Source organism: Thalassophryne amazonica, chromosome 13, assembly GCF_902500255.1.
Source record: "Thalassophryne amazonica chromosome 13, fThaAma1.1, whole genome shotgun sequence".
In the NCBI taxonomy this organism is placed as follows: Eukaryota; Metazoa; Chordata; class Actinopteri; order Batrachoidiformes; family Batrachoididae; genus Thalassophryne; species Thalassophryne amazonica.
In genome coordinates this window covers 19,295,177-19,307,879 of record NC_047115.1, presented here as the reverse complement: position 1 = coordinate 19,307,879, position 12,703 = coordinate 19,295,177, and the positions used below count along the sequence as shown (strand labels likewise).

At 40.7% G+C, this 12,703-nt stretch overlaps 1 protein-coding gene across 7 annotated transcripts in view; it reads left to right on the top strand.

The window, feature by feature from the left end:
- Positions 1-12,703, top strand: part of hhat (hedgehog acyltransferase) — a 42,815-nt gene that overhangs the window by 17,893 nt on the left and 12,219 nt on the right. For all 7 annotated transcript variants that reach the window (XM_034184257.1, XM_034184262.1, XM_034184263.1 and 4 more), the window contains 2 exons: positions 6,939-7,140; positions 7,555-7,699. In XM_034184257.1, the coding sequence (XP_034040148.1) occupies positions 6,939-7,140; positions 7,555-7,699 (347 nt within the window). The remainder of the gene's footprint in view (positions 1-6,938; positions 7,141-7,554; positions 7,700-12,703) is intronic.

Here is a 12,703-nt window from a genome sequence, read left to right as displayed (position 1 = left end):
AATTATTTTGTGGCGGATTAATCATTTTTTTCTGCAAATTGGCCGTTGAAAATGGCTCTAATCACTTCCTGAATCACAGAGGAGGCTGCAGCCGGAGCCGTTCGCATACATGCGCACCTAACAACCTACAGAAAGCATTTTGAGCTGTCTAAAAAGGTAATTATTTGACTTGTTTACATTGTCATGGCTTGATGAAACAGTTGCGTGTTTTTTGCTTCTTGTGTGCAGCTGTTAAAGTATTTATTTTTATGTTTATAACAGATTTAACTTCGTATTATAATCCTTCTGACGAGCTGCGCTCTGATGCGATCCAGCTGATGTCACCACTCCCTTTGTTCACTTCTTGTTTACTCCACTCGACCAGCTGCACGTCGTGTTGGAGATTAGATCATGCCACATAGCACGATATTTGTGCGTGAAAGATTTTTTTTTGAACATTTCAAAATTCTCTATGCGCAATAACATGCACTGTTGCCCCTCTGGCGTCCTGTCTACAACAGTTAAAGACGTGTTTACTCTCCAGCACGACACAGGTCATGCTGTTGCGTGAATCAAAAACATGCTCGTGTCAGGGCACCTTTACCTTCAAAACAGTGCCATTCTACAGCTGCCTTCCCAAATTTCATTATCATAGAAACAGAAGCTGCATTTGCGTGTAGGCTTTATCATGATTGTGACATTGTGTATTGCAGGTATTGTTGTGTCACTGCACTCTGGAGAAATGCCTCCTCATTTAAAATGTGCATATGTAAGGGGACCATTATGTGTTTGTGCACTTGTACTTTGGACAACATGTTATTAGTTTGCCTGCTTTTAATGATGCAAGCATGGCTGAATGCAACCTGTTGGGACTGAATGGTCGGCTTGGTAGCTGCAGGTCGCAACATTAACACAACACTGTTTTTCCACAGTTGACAGAGAACACACTGGTACATTGTGAAAAATGATTTCTAGGTTGCAGTTTCCTTTTGCCTCCTCTGTGTTGATGACATGCATCTGCTTTTCTGACCACATACTTACAATGAAATATTTCATATCTCCAAACATTGTGTGAACAGGTACATTTAAATTGCAAATGTAGGTTTCCATTTTAGCCCATGCTCATTGGAAGTATCTCTTTCTTTTTCTTAATGGGCATCACTTGCAATTAGCCGACTGCAGATGTAAAGCGATACCTCTGACACCTTGACCTGTTGTTCATTGCTGTGAAAGTGCTTTTAAAGAGGTTTTAATGCAGTTGTGGAATTATGTTGAAAATGTCTGAAGAGCAATAGATGAGTGTGTAGGTGTTAAATGATGTGCTCTACATGAGTCACTGACACCCGGTCTCTCCGGACAGCTAAGTGGTTCATTGTTTGCCGTTCCATAATGGTTTCACTGCCTGTGTACGATCTGTCACAGGTTTGCACTCAGAGTATCCACCATCAGAAGAGCTCTGACTGATTCTGTGGTGAAGAGGCTGCACAGCGTATGACTACAACCACACATGCATTTGATCCTGTCATTGGGAGTGTAGGTTAGGTCATCCAGGTTTCTGTGCATGGCTATGGTGGCGTTTTCAAGTGCACCTGTTATTTTGTCTCATATGTTCACACTTTGTGAAAAAGACAGATGAAGTGGAATATGGATCGCAGGGTGTATTGAGTGATTATTCTTTCAGCTCGCCCCGTTATGTGTCTCATACTTTTTAAAATAGCTATTCCAGTCACAGTGGGCATTGATGAAAATTACTTACCGACTGTAGAGTCTCTTCTCTGGGAAATAACTGGCTGAGCAGTGAAAAGAAGCAGACATGATTATCAGTCTTCAGCCGCACTAACCATCACATGCTGGCTTTGTTTATATAGTCAAGTACGTAAGGACTTTCAGACAAGGAAACAGAACAACTTTAGTCCAGAGTCTCCTGTGTGTCTTCTGGCAAACCTGGAGCTGAAATTTCACATCTTTTTGAGAAAATCTTTCTCCGTTCCACTCTACCATCTTTCTTCTGTCTTCTATCAGTGAGAAGTTGGATGTCTAGTAACTTCCTACTTTTAAACTTTGATAAGACTGAAATGATGGTTCTTGGTCCAGCGAGACATCGGCATCAGTTTGACCAGCTGTCGCTCAGCCTGGGTTCCTGTGTCATACATCATACGGACAAAATGAGGAACCTTGGGGTAATTTTTGATCCCACGTTGTCTTTTCACCTCCACATCAGGGATGTTACTAGGACTGCTTTTTTCCATCTGAGAAATATAGCGAGGATCCGCCCCATCCTGTCCATGGCTGATGTTCAGACCCTGATTCATGCTTTTGTTTCTTCTAGACTAGATTATTGTAATGTTCTATTTTCAGGGTTACCACAGTCCAGCATTAGGGGTCTTCAGCTGGTTCAGAACGCTGCCGCCAGACTTCTGACACGTAGCAGAAGGTCTGAACATATCACACCCATTTTGGCATCTTTGCACTGGCTCCCTGTCACTGTGAGAGCAGATTTTAAGGTTTTGTTATTGACTTATAAGGTTGTTCATGGACTGGCACCATCTTATCTGGCTGATCTGGTGGAACTCTACGTGCCGGCCCGGGCTTTGCGGTCGCAGGACACAGGACTTCTCTGTGTTCCCAGGGTGAAGAAGTCAGCAGGTCAAAGAGCCTTTTCGTATCGTGCACCCACCCTGTGGAACAGTCTTCCAGCGACCGTGAGGCAGTCAGAGTCTGTGGACATTTTTAAGTCAAGACTCAAAACCTATTTTTATTCTCTTTCTTATGGATAGTGTTTATTTTTATTTGTTTTATTATTTTACTTCTGTTTTTATGTATGTATTTGAATTTTTTGTTCATTTTTAATTGTTTGTTCAATTTTGTGTTGACTTGTTTTGTGTGAGGCGCCTTGAGACGGCTTTTGCTGTGATTTGGCGCATTATAAGCTAATTAAATTAAATTACCATGAAGCTGTACAGATGGTGATGCAACAGTCAAATATTGCACGATACAGTTTTTTAAGTCACAGAAGTTATAGTAGAGAAGCTTGAATCTTCGACTGGACTGGGTTGTTTGACTCAAGGACGTTTCGCTTCAAATGAAGCTTCCTCACCTAAAATTCTTGCTCTGGTAGTCTGACTTCTGTCTTGACTCTTATAGAGAAGAAGATTTACAACTTTCAAACAGACTCAGACTTTATGAACTTTACATGTCCTTTAAAGTCAGTGAGTGGCACTAGGTCCTGGAGTTTGAGCTTATTCTGGAGAGTGTTCCAGAAAACACGAAGGCTTTCTTGCCCAACTCAGTCTGTACAATAACCTATTTGCACTTTATGTTGCCTTTTTTAAATGATACACTCACATTTGTGCCTTTTCTTTCATTCATGAGCTGTAAGCAGTGTGCAGACACAAATATATCGAATAGACAGCCAACAGCGGATTTGAGTTTCAAGAAAATAACACATTGGGATTTTTTTGGTTTTTCTTGTGCTGGTCATTGGCCTCCATGAAAATAGACAGACAGACAGACAGACAGACAGATAGATAGATAGATAGATAGATACTTTATTGATCCCAGAGGGAAATTCAAGGCATCCAGCAGCTTACACATTAGACAAGACACACACATTGCACCAGACACACAAAATAGGGTTAAGTAAATAAAAGAAAAATGGACTAATCAATAAAAGCTACTAACTAAAAATAAAAATAAAATTAGTGTGCAAGTACAGCATCCAGTCTCAGAGAATATGACGGAGGAGTAAATGTAGTGCAGTAGTGAGGAGGTAGCACAGATGTAAACAGTACACAATGTGAACAGTGTAGGTTGTGCAAAGAAGTAAGCAGTGTAAACAGTGTTGGTAGTGCAAAAGAAAGCGATAAAAGGTCAAACAGATGTGTCACAGGATTATTTCTTACTGAGATGGGAAGAGTTGAACAGTCTGATGGCCTGAGGGACAAAAGACTTCCTGAATCTGTCTGTGTGGCAGGACTGGGACAGCAGTCTGCCGCTGAATGAGCTCCTCTGCCTGATGATGGCGCTGTGCAGAGGGTGCTCAACGTTGTCCATGATGGCCAGCAGTTTACTGAGGGTCCTTCTCTCTGCCACTGATGTTAGTGTCTCCAGCTCTGTTCCCAGCACTAAACCAGCTTTCCTCACCAGCCTGTCCAGTCGCCCAGCGTCCCTCCTCTTCACGCTGCTCCCCCAGCAGACCACCACAGACTGGTAGAACATTCGCAGGAGTTTATGGCAGATCCTGAAGGACCCTAACCTCCTCAGGAAGTACAGTCTGCTCTGTCCCTTCCTGTAGAGGGTGTCAGTATTGGCTGACCAATCCAACCTATCGTCCATAAGTATCCCCAGATATTTGTAAGTCTGGACCACCTCCACATCGACCCCCTCAATGTAGACTGGCTACAGAGTGGGCCCGGACCTTCTGAAGTCCACTACCATCTCCTTTGTTTTGGCAATGTTCAGCTACAGGTGGTTTGATTTGCACCACTCCACAAAGTCCTGTATCAGGTCCATGTGGCCCATGGTGTACTTACTCTCCCGATCAGATGGCTTAGTGTCAAAATTCCACTGCCAGTCTATAAATACTGTTTGGGTGTTTAAAGCTGTTTGCAGGGATCAGACATGACATAGCACATTTGCTATTTGGACATTAATGTCTATTTCTAAATGACTGTTTTTATTTCAATCTTGATTTGGTGTCCATCTAAAGGTTTGGAAAAAATTATTTGCAGAGGTTTGTTCACTTTTTGCACCAACTTTCTTTCTCCAATCTGTTTAAGTGCTGTCTCATCTCTCATGGAAATTGATTAGCCACAGGATCGTTAAAATCATTAGTTCCTAGCTCAGCAGCACCACACAGGAAAGAGATATTAGGTGGTAAGTGTTGGAACTGTGTTGCATGTTGAGGCTTCCCGAACCTGTGGGACAAATGAGAGCCTCCCAGTAAAGGCCCCCTGAAGGCCCCCTGACTTGCATGACTTTGATCCTTGCACTTGCACGCACTCTGCCATGCACGAGAGTAAACTCGCCTCAAACTCGTAAACCGGTATAAACTGTGCATAGCTTTGTGCAAGTGCGCAAAGAAAATTTTGAAATGTTAAAAATCTCCATCACGCATTAATTACATGAACTTCATGTGAACATTGCGCAGACAAGTCAAAAACACTTTGCACTGCATCAGAGCACAGCTCGTCTGAACGATTATAATGAGATGTTAAATCTATCATAATCTATCATACTTTTACAGCTGCACACAAGAATGGATGATGCAATTGTTTTACCAAGCTATTACAATATAAACATGGCAAATAATTGCCTTTTTAGACAGTTCCAAATATGTTCTCCACCTCATTAAACGCGCGCGCGAGAATAGCAGCAGCTGGAGCGCTCCTCTGTGATTCTGGAAGGGAATAGAGTTGTTTTCAACAGCCATCTTGTAGAGAAAATGATTAATCCACTACAAAATAATTCTTTTATATATGCAGGGTCCAGCGTACAGCGCGTGGCAGCCAGTGGAACAAAGCACGGCATCCAGCTGGGAACACAGCGGGTGGGATCATCATGACAATGCGCGTGCAAGTGCACGGATCAAAGTCGTGCAAGTGTCAGGGCACTTTGACACTTGCACGACTTTGATTCACGCACCCGTTCGCAGTGTGTTGTACTGGTGTGTAAAGTCGCTGTGAACCAGTGTAGACTGAATGTGAGATATGCACTGCCGCGTGAAAGCAAATTTTGAAATGAAAGAGAATTTTGAAATGTTCAAGAAATCTCTCATGAAAGTCGTGCAACAAACATGAAATGGTTGTGAACGTTGCATGATCTACTCACCAACACTACATGTTGATGCACGTTGATGCTTGATGGTGCGTGAGATGGCATGCGCAGCTCGTCAAGTCGAGTAAAGAAGAAGTGAACAGTGTCAGTGATTGCGTCAGCGCACCACATCAGAGCACAGCTCGTCTGATCAATTGGAACAAGATGTTAAATTTGTCATGAACATACTTTTACAGCCACACACAAGAAGGATAGAACATGCAACTGTTTACCAAGCCATGACAATGTAAACATGACAAATAATTACCTTTTTAGATGGTTCCAAATGCTTTCTCCACCTCGTTCAGTGCACGCGAGAAAAGCTGCTGCTGGAGTGGTCCACTATGATCATAGTCGTGCAAATGTCAGAGCACTGTTAGCTTGACCACTTTTGCTCCCGTGTTTCTACAGATATGAAAACAATTAGTTATTAACAAATGAAAAAATGTTTATCTCGTTTTTAAAAATTATGCAAGTAAGTCTTCTTTCAACAAAAGCTTCAATTTTTATGCAACTCCCATCCAGTGTTGTCCTCAGCTCTAGAACCCATCACTGCTACAAAGAGCCACTCTAGATACCACAGGTAAATTACAAGTGTTAAATTAACACTGACAGTATTACATTAACACTAAAAGGTTTCACTATGTGTTCACTTCTTTCAGTTTTCAGTTAACGTGGTCATGGATAAGACTTAAGAAGCATGTATTTTCCCTTTTGTATGGCTAGCATACTGGCATAGTATGTTGCTATGCTTTTTACCCTTTGAAATTAATTTTATTAGCAAACAGAGCGGGTCGCGACCTCAAATTTATCTAAAGTCTGGGTCTTTTAGTGAAGCTTAGTGCTAGTGGCCGGCAATCACCTTAGTATTTCTTCTGTTTTCCTTGTTGCTTAATGCTGAAAAATTATGCTGTATTTGTTGTCTTTCTGATGCCCGATTTTGTTTTTCTCTCTGTTTGAGGTGCGGCTCCATCCAGAGATGGGAGTGGTGTCTTCTTCTGCAAGCCTCCTGTCCTGTGCACCGGCATGGACATCCACAATTTCCTGTATATTCGTTTTGTCAGTTGTGTTGGTATATAAAATGTCCAGTAAACATCATGATTCCCTTACATTTATTTCCATTATTGTTGTGCTGATGGTTTTAGGTACATTTACGTGCCACTGGGAGGTTCACGGCATGGCCTTCTTTGCAAAATGTTATCCACTGGCCTGGCCTTTGGATTCGTCTGCCTCTGGCACGGCGGCCATGACTATTTGCAGTACTGGGCCCTGATGAATTGGGCTGGAGTTCTGGTGGAAAATGGATTGAAGACTCTGTTTGCCTCGTCTTATATTCATTCCATTGTCGTAAGTTTGAATTCCAACTGTTTTCCTATGAATGGTCAAAATGGTGAGATTAAACTATTGTCTACTGAAGTAATTATTTGATTAATCCGCAGTGATGTTCAGTTATGATGTGTGATTTATTGAGAGGGTGTGCACGGAGCTATTTCAGTAAGTGCAGATGTTGGAGCGATTTTGTTCATCCTGTCACATTATTGTAGCCTAAAAACTCCCACATGCATAACAGTTAAAAGTTTCCCTGTGACTTCTCCAGCTTTGGGAGATGTTTCATATTTAAAAGTCTGATGGCATCATTTATAAGCCTCCTCTAATTTAAGGTCACACAGGTCATTAGGACCAGGTGCCATGTTTTCTTTTGTTTCTTAGAATTATAATGAAAATTACCCCAGAAAATCTGCTTGTTTGCTGATTTCCCAGGAGCGGAATCTCTCTCCAGCAATGAAAAGGCGATGTGTTGCCCTTCTCTCTGCCTTCTCCACTGCCGTGCTCATCCTCTCTAATCTGGTGTTCCTTGGGGGCATACATGTTGGCAGAATCTTCTGGAAGCGCATTTTTGTTCAAGGTAAATTGCCTTCTGCACAACGTTTATTGAATAGAGTTCGGTCTCAGCCTGTACTTTGCAGAATTGTTTCAGGTAACATTTTTGCAAGTGTTTTAAAATCAGTGCTACAATTCTGAGGAGTGTCATTCATATATGAATGATTAGTTCCTATTTGAATCTTTAAGTGCAGTAGTGATGCTTCCAAAATGAAATGAAATGAAATAAAATTTGCCAACAGCAGTGATTTCCAAAGTGTGGGCTGGGGCCTCCTTGTTGGCTGTGCAGCTACTGCAGGTGGGTCTTGAGAAGTCATTAAAAACAAATAAGTGGAAAAAAGTCTTTGATTTTAAAGTTTAAAATGACCCCCAAATATGTGATTATTTTGAAAAATATATTCAGAAGTAATAAAACCAAATCATGGCATTTAAATGATGTGTTAGTCTTCATTATAATATAATATTAATGTAATATTGTCATTGTTAATGTAACACTATTTGCTTATACATAAGAAACATACATAAGAAAATACGTCATCTTAGTCTCGTGTGTCAGTCAAAATTGATTAAAGGTTTGGGTGGGCCGTAGATGATTTTCAAGTTTCAAACTGGGCTGGCCCACAACATACTGTAAATGGTGGCAGTTGATGGGGAAACCAAATATTTGACTCAGAAAATATCTGTTGACGCCTGTAAATATGGTGTAAATTCAAGTTAATGACAGCCACTGTACCATGTGAGTGCTTTATGCGTGGCTGAGCACATCTGACTGAGCTTCTCTGATCCGAATAGATTGGGGACACATAGAAAACATGCAGTATTTTGGGTCCAGAGGACCAGGTTTGGGAAACTGCAACACTGTCATTCAAAATGAGACGTCACAGAGGTTTAAATGCATGCAACATGTGACAGTGTTTTCCAGAAGACCAGTTTGGCCAATTTTTAAGTGTAGTATGACACAGGCAGTGAGATTTGACACTACAGTGAATTCTTTTGGGGTCTAACTTTAGAGAAAACATTGTCTTCAGCTGATGCCAAGCAATAAAAACTCTAAGTGGCGACTTTTTCAAGGACTAATACGATGACCAGAAATCAATCTGTTGTCAGTACCTGTGCTTTCAGTTAATAATTTTAGCACATTTGTTGCAGTTTGATGGAAAATTAGTTTTTCAATTAACAAAAGAAAACAAACAGTAGCATTCTAGGTGAACTATATTGTCAACTTTGAAAGACGTTTAAATTTAACTCACGGCAACTTTTGTTTGTAGATTGTTTCTTCTGGAATTTGTTTGTAAACTACATAATTTTTAAATGATCTTTTTTCTTTTTTTTCTTTTTTTTTTACAGATAGATTGATAATCCTATAGTTGTTTTTGTTGCAGTATGATTTGCATAGCTACAGGTAGTCTCTGTTGTTCATATGTGGACACGTCACCTAAATGAGCATTTTTCTGGTTTAAATTTAAGATTAATACTGGTTGTTTCTGTATCTCAGAAAAGACAAATTGTTAAAACTCCCACTGTAACTGAATCTATGTTACTTAATTAAACTTTTTTGTCACACAAAGACCTGTTGTGAGGTGACATAGCCAAGCTTTAGTTTGTTGTCTTCGTGTCAGTGTGAAGGCATCATGCAGGTTTTGTTAAGACTAAGGAATAGCACTCTTGCGTATGAAGATGCTGGGGCAGACAGGTATGGCAAGTGTAGCATCAGTACTCATGTGGTCACCTTGCTTAGGGTAGAATTACTTGGTAAACAACACAGTTGAGTATTGCTAAACATACTGTAAATGTGGAGGTGCTGTGTAGTGCAGGGATGGGCATGACGGACCAAGACACTGCAGGATGTCCTTGCTTCCAGTCACCTACATTTATGTGAAAGGATCATTTGTAAAACCACCTGTTGATGCCATGGGCTTCAAGGAAACCCTTACCAAAAAATAGTACTGATAAGTATATAAAAAGTAAACTGGAAGTATACTTGAAACATACTTACATGTACTACTTTTTGGTAAGGGAAACTTGCACTGTCTTGGTCCTTCATGGCACGTTGCTGCCCACCTCTGATCCAGAGCTTTGAAGTGGTGAGCTGGAGACCTGAGGATCGTCAGTTCAGTTCCCCATCAGTCTGGGAAAATTACGACGGTCGCTTGAACAAGTTCCTTAATCCCCAGTGTGCTCTAGATGTACGGTTGAGTGCCTTGAATGGCAGTGCTCTGACATCTGTGTGTGTGTGTAAGAGAAAATGGGTGAATATGTAAAGCACTTTGAGCATCTGCATCAGATGGAAGAACACTATAAAAATGCTTCAAATTTACCATTTACTGTATTTTCTGGAAGTCTCTTTTCATTTATTTATTTATTTTTGTGCTAGTCCACACAACTGCTGCTCACTGGATATCTTCTCTTTGTCAGACCATTCTCTGTAAACCATAGAGATGGTTGTGCGTGAAAATCCCAGTAGATCAGCAGTTTCTGAAATACTCAGACCCTCCAGTCTGGCACCAACAACCGTGACACTTTCAAAGTCACTTAAATCCCCCTTCTTCCCCATTCTGATGCTCTGTTTAAACTTCAGCAAGTCCTCTTCATCAGGTCTAGTTGCCTAAATGCATTGAGTTGCTGGCATGTGATTGGCTGATTAGATATTTGTGTTAACAAGCAGTTGAAGAGGTGTACCCCCTAAAGTGGCCAGTGAGTGTATGTTAATTGGGCAGTGCAATCTCGTTTGAAGGCGGGCTCTAAAGGGGTAAAATATGACACATATGACATAGTTTCTCTATTTCCAGGGACAGAAATATGGCAATTTCTCTGAGTTTTTGAGCAAATTACACAGCAACGAAAGTGAAAATGCAAAGAATAAGTGACTATGTGGTGGAAAATGGACATATGTTGCAGTTTGTTTATGACCCGGAGCTCAAACGTGTCAAGGCGGCTTTGCAGGCAAGAGAACGCAGCTACTCTGGTTAGCTGTGTTAGGCTAGCACCTACGTATACGTATACATGACGTATTCCATTTGCCTCGTCTTCCCTTCTCCACTGGGAACCAAAGAAAACTGCGCTTTTGGGTGATTCTTTAACTATGGGCACTATTGGCCTTGTAAATGTAATTTCCACCACACCATTGCCTTACAATATAAAGCACCTTGGGGCAACTGTTTGTTGTGATTTGGCGCTATATACATGTGCTCTGATGTCACTGTTTATCTCCATAGAAACTACCCAAACAATCTTTCATGCAAACTGTTTAAAGGGACATTAGTGTTGTGGTGGAAATTACGGGAATAGTGTGGGACAACTACATTTTGTTTAAAAAAAATCACAACAGTTGTATGACATTGAATACCCCAATTATGTTTTGATTATTTTACTGATATTTTATTCAGAGATATTTTAAAACATTAGAAAAAACGTTTCTTTACCATCCATTTTTATCATTGAAGATCAAAAGTCTGGGTGTGGGACAAGCACAAAACGGCAATATTTGCATAAATTGATGGTGAAAAATGTGAAAAAATCATCATAGACTACTAGAACAAATTTCTTAACACACTTTCATTGTAAAGATAACTATAAAAGTGTGAAATTTCCCCTTTTTTCTGTTTTTCATACAATATGATCAAAGGACATAATAAGTGCCCGTAGTCTAAGAATCACCCTTTTCACGACTGCTTCGGTGATTGCAGCCAAAAACAAAACAGTGCACCATTTTTCTGTTAGAAGTGATGCTGTTTGTGGGGAGAGACTAATCCCCAGGCAGAGTGTGGGAGTGTCAGCACAAACCATTCGGAGGATGGGGGTTTCAGCGGAAACCATTGTAAACCAGCACGTCTTAAACCGGTAGCTCTGCTAGGTGACCATGAGTATGCTTTTAAGTTTATCGACCCAGATGTTGTCAAATCCCGCAATATCACATAGTAGTTCAAACGAGACTGCGCTGCCCTATTCATTTCCTTGTGCAAATCTGACATTTGAGCCCAATGAGCTTGACCTTCATCTGAGTGTTTGACCTATAGCTGACCTTGCCTGGCCAAATATGAAATCCACCCATATGTCTGTGCCAAGTTAGGGCCAAATAGTAAAGTAAGTCCCTTCGGCTGCTCCCTTGTTTGCACTTGGGGTCACCACAGCAAATCCACGTGGATCTGCATGTTGAATTGGCACAAGTTTTACGAATGATGCCCTTCCTGACGCAACTCCACATTACATGGAGAAATGTGGCAGGGGTGGGATTTGAACCCGGAACCTTCTGAACTGAAACCAAGCGCATTAACCACTTGTTCACCACCCCTGCTCCAAGTTAGGGCCATATCATCTTTAAAATCATATACGTTGACCTTGACCTTTGCCTAAATGATTCCAGGTTCGACCTACATCCGCATGCCAAGTTGGGTGTAAATTGCCCAAAGGACCTGCAAGGAGTAGAGAAACAAACAGGCAGACAAACGCTCAAATGTCAGTATGCTGTTACATTCCAGAGTAGAATTACACTATGATTATTTGAAATGAAATTATCCAGTGTGTTTACATAGTAAAATGATCCATTTGACCGGTTCACATCTTCTACATTGCTTACACTTTCCACCAGTTCTTCAGACTGTTTCAAATATTCTCTTTCATTTATCTTGCAGAATCTGTGCGTCACTTTAAGTTAAGCCCCACAAATGAAAGAAGGTCACATTCAAGTCACCAGTTTGCTGTATTGTCATATTACGGTATAAACAGTAGGTGCCTAGTGGGCTCATGGAAAAATGTGCACAAGTTACGCTTTGAACACCAATATTCTACATTGATTTAAATAAGTTTAACGAAACCTCTTTTTTAAGAACACTGTTTCAAATGCCACTTCTTTCTTCAATTATTCAACTTAGGAACTGGAACATAGAATCTTAGTTTGCTTTTGTGGTTAATCTTTTTAATGAACATTTCAACTGAAAAATACTGAAAAATACTGAAAATATGTAAAAGATAATGCAGTCGTGTAGTGAGTGAAAAAGCAGTGATCATTAAGCAAAGTGTGGCATGGTTA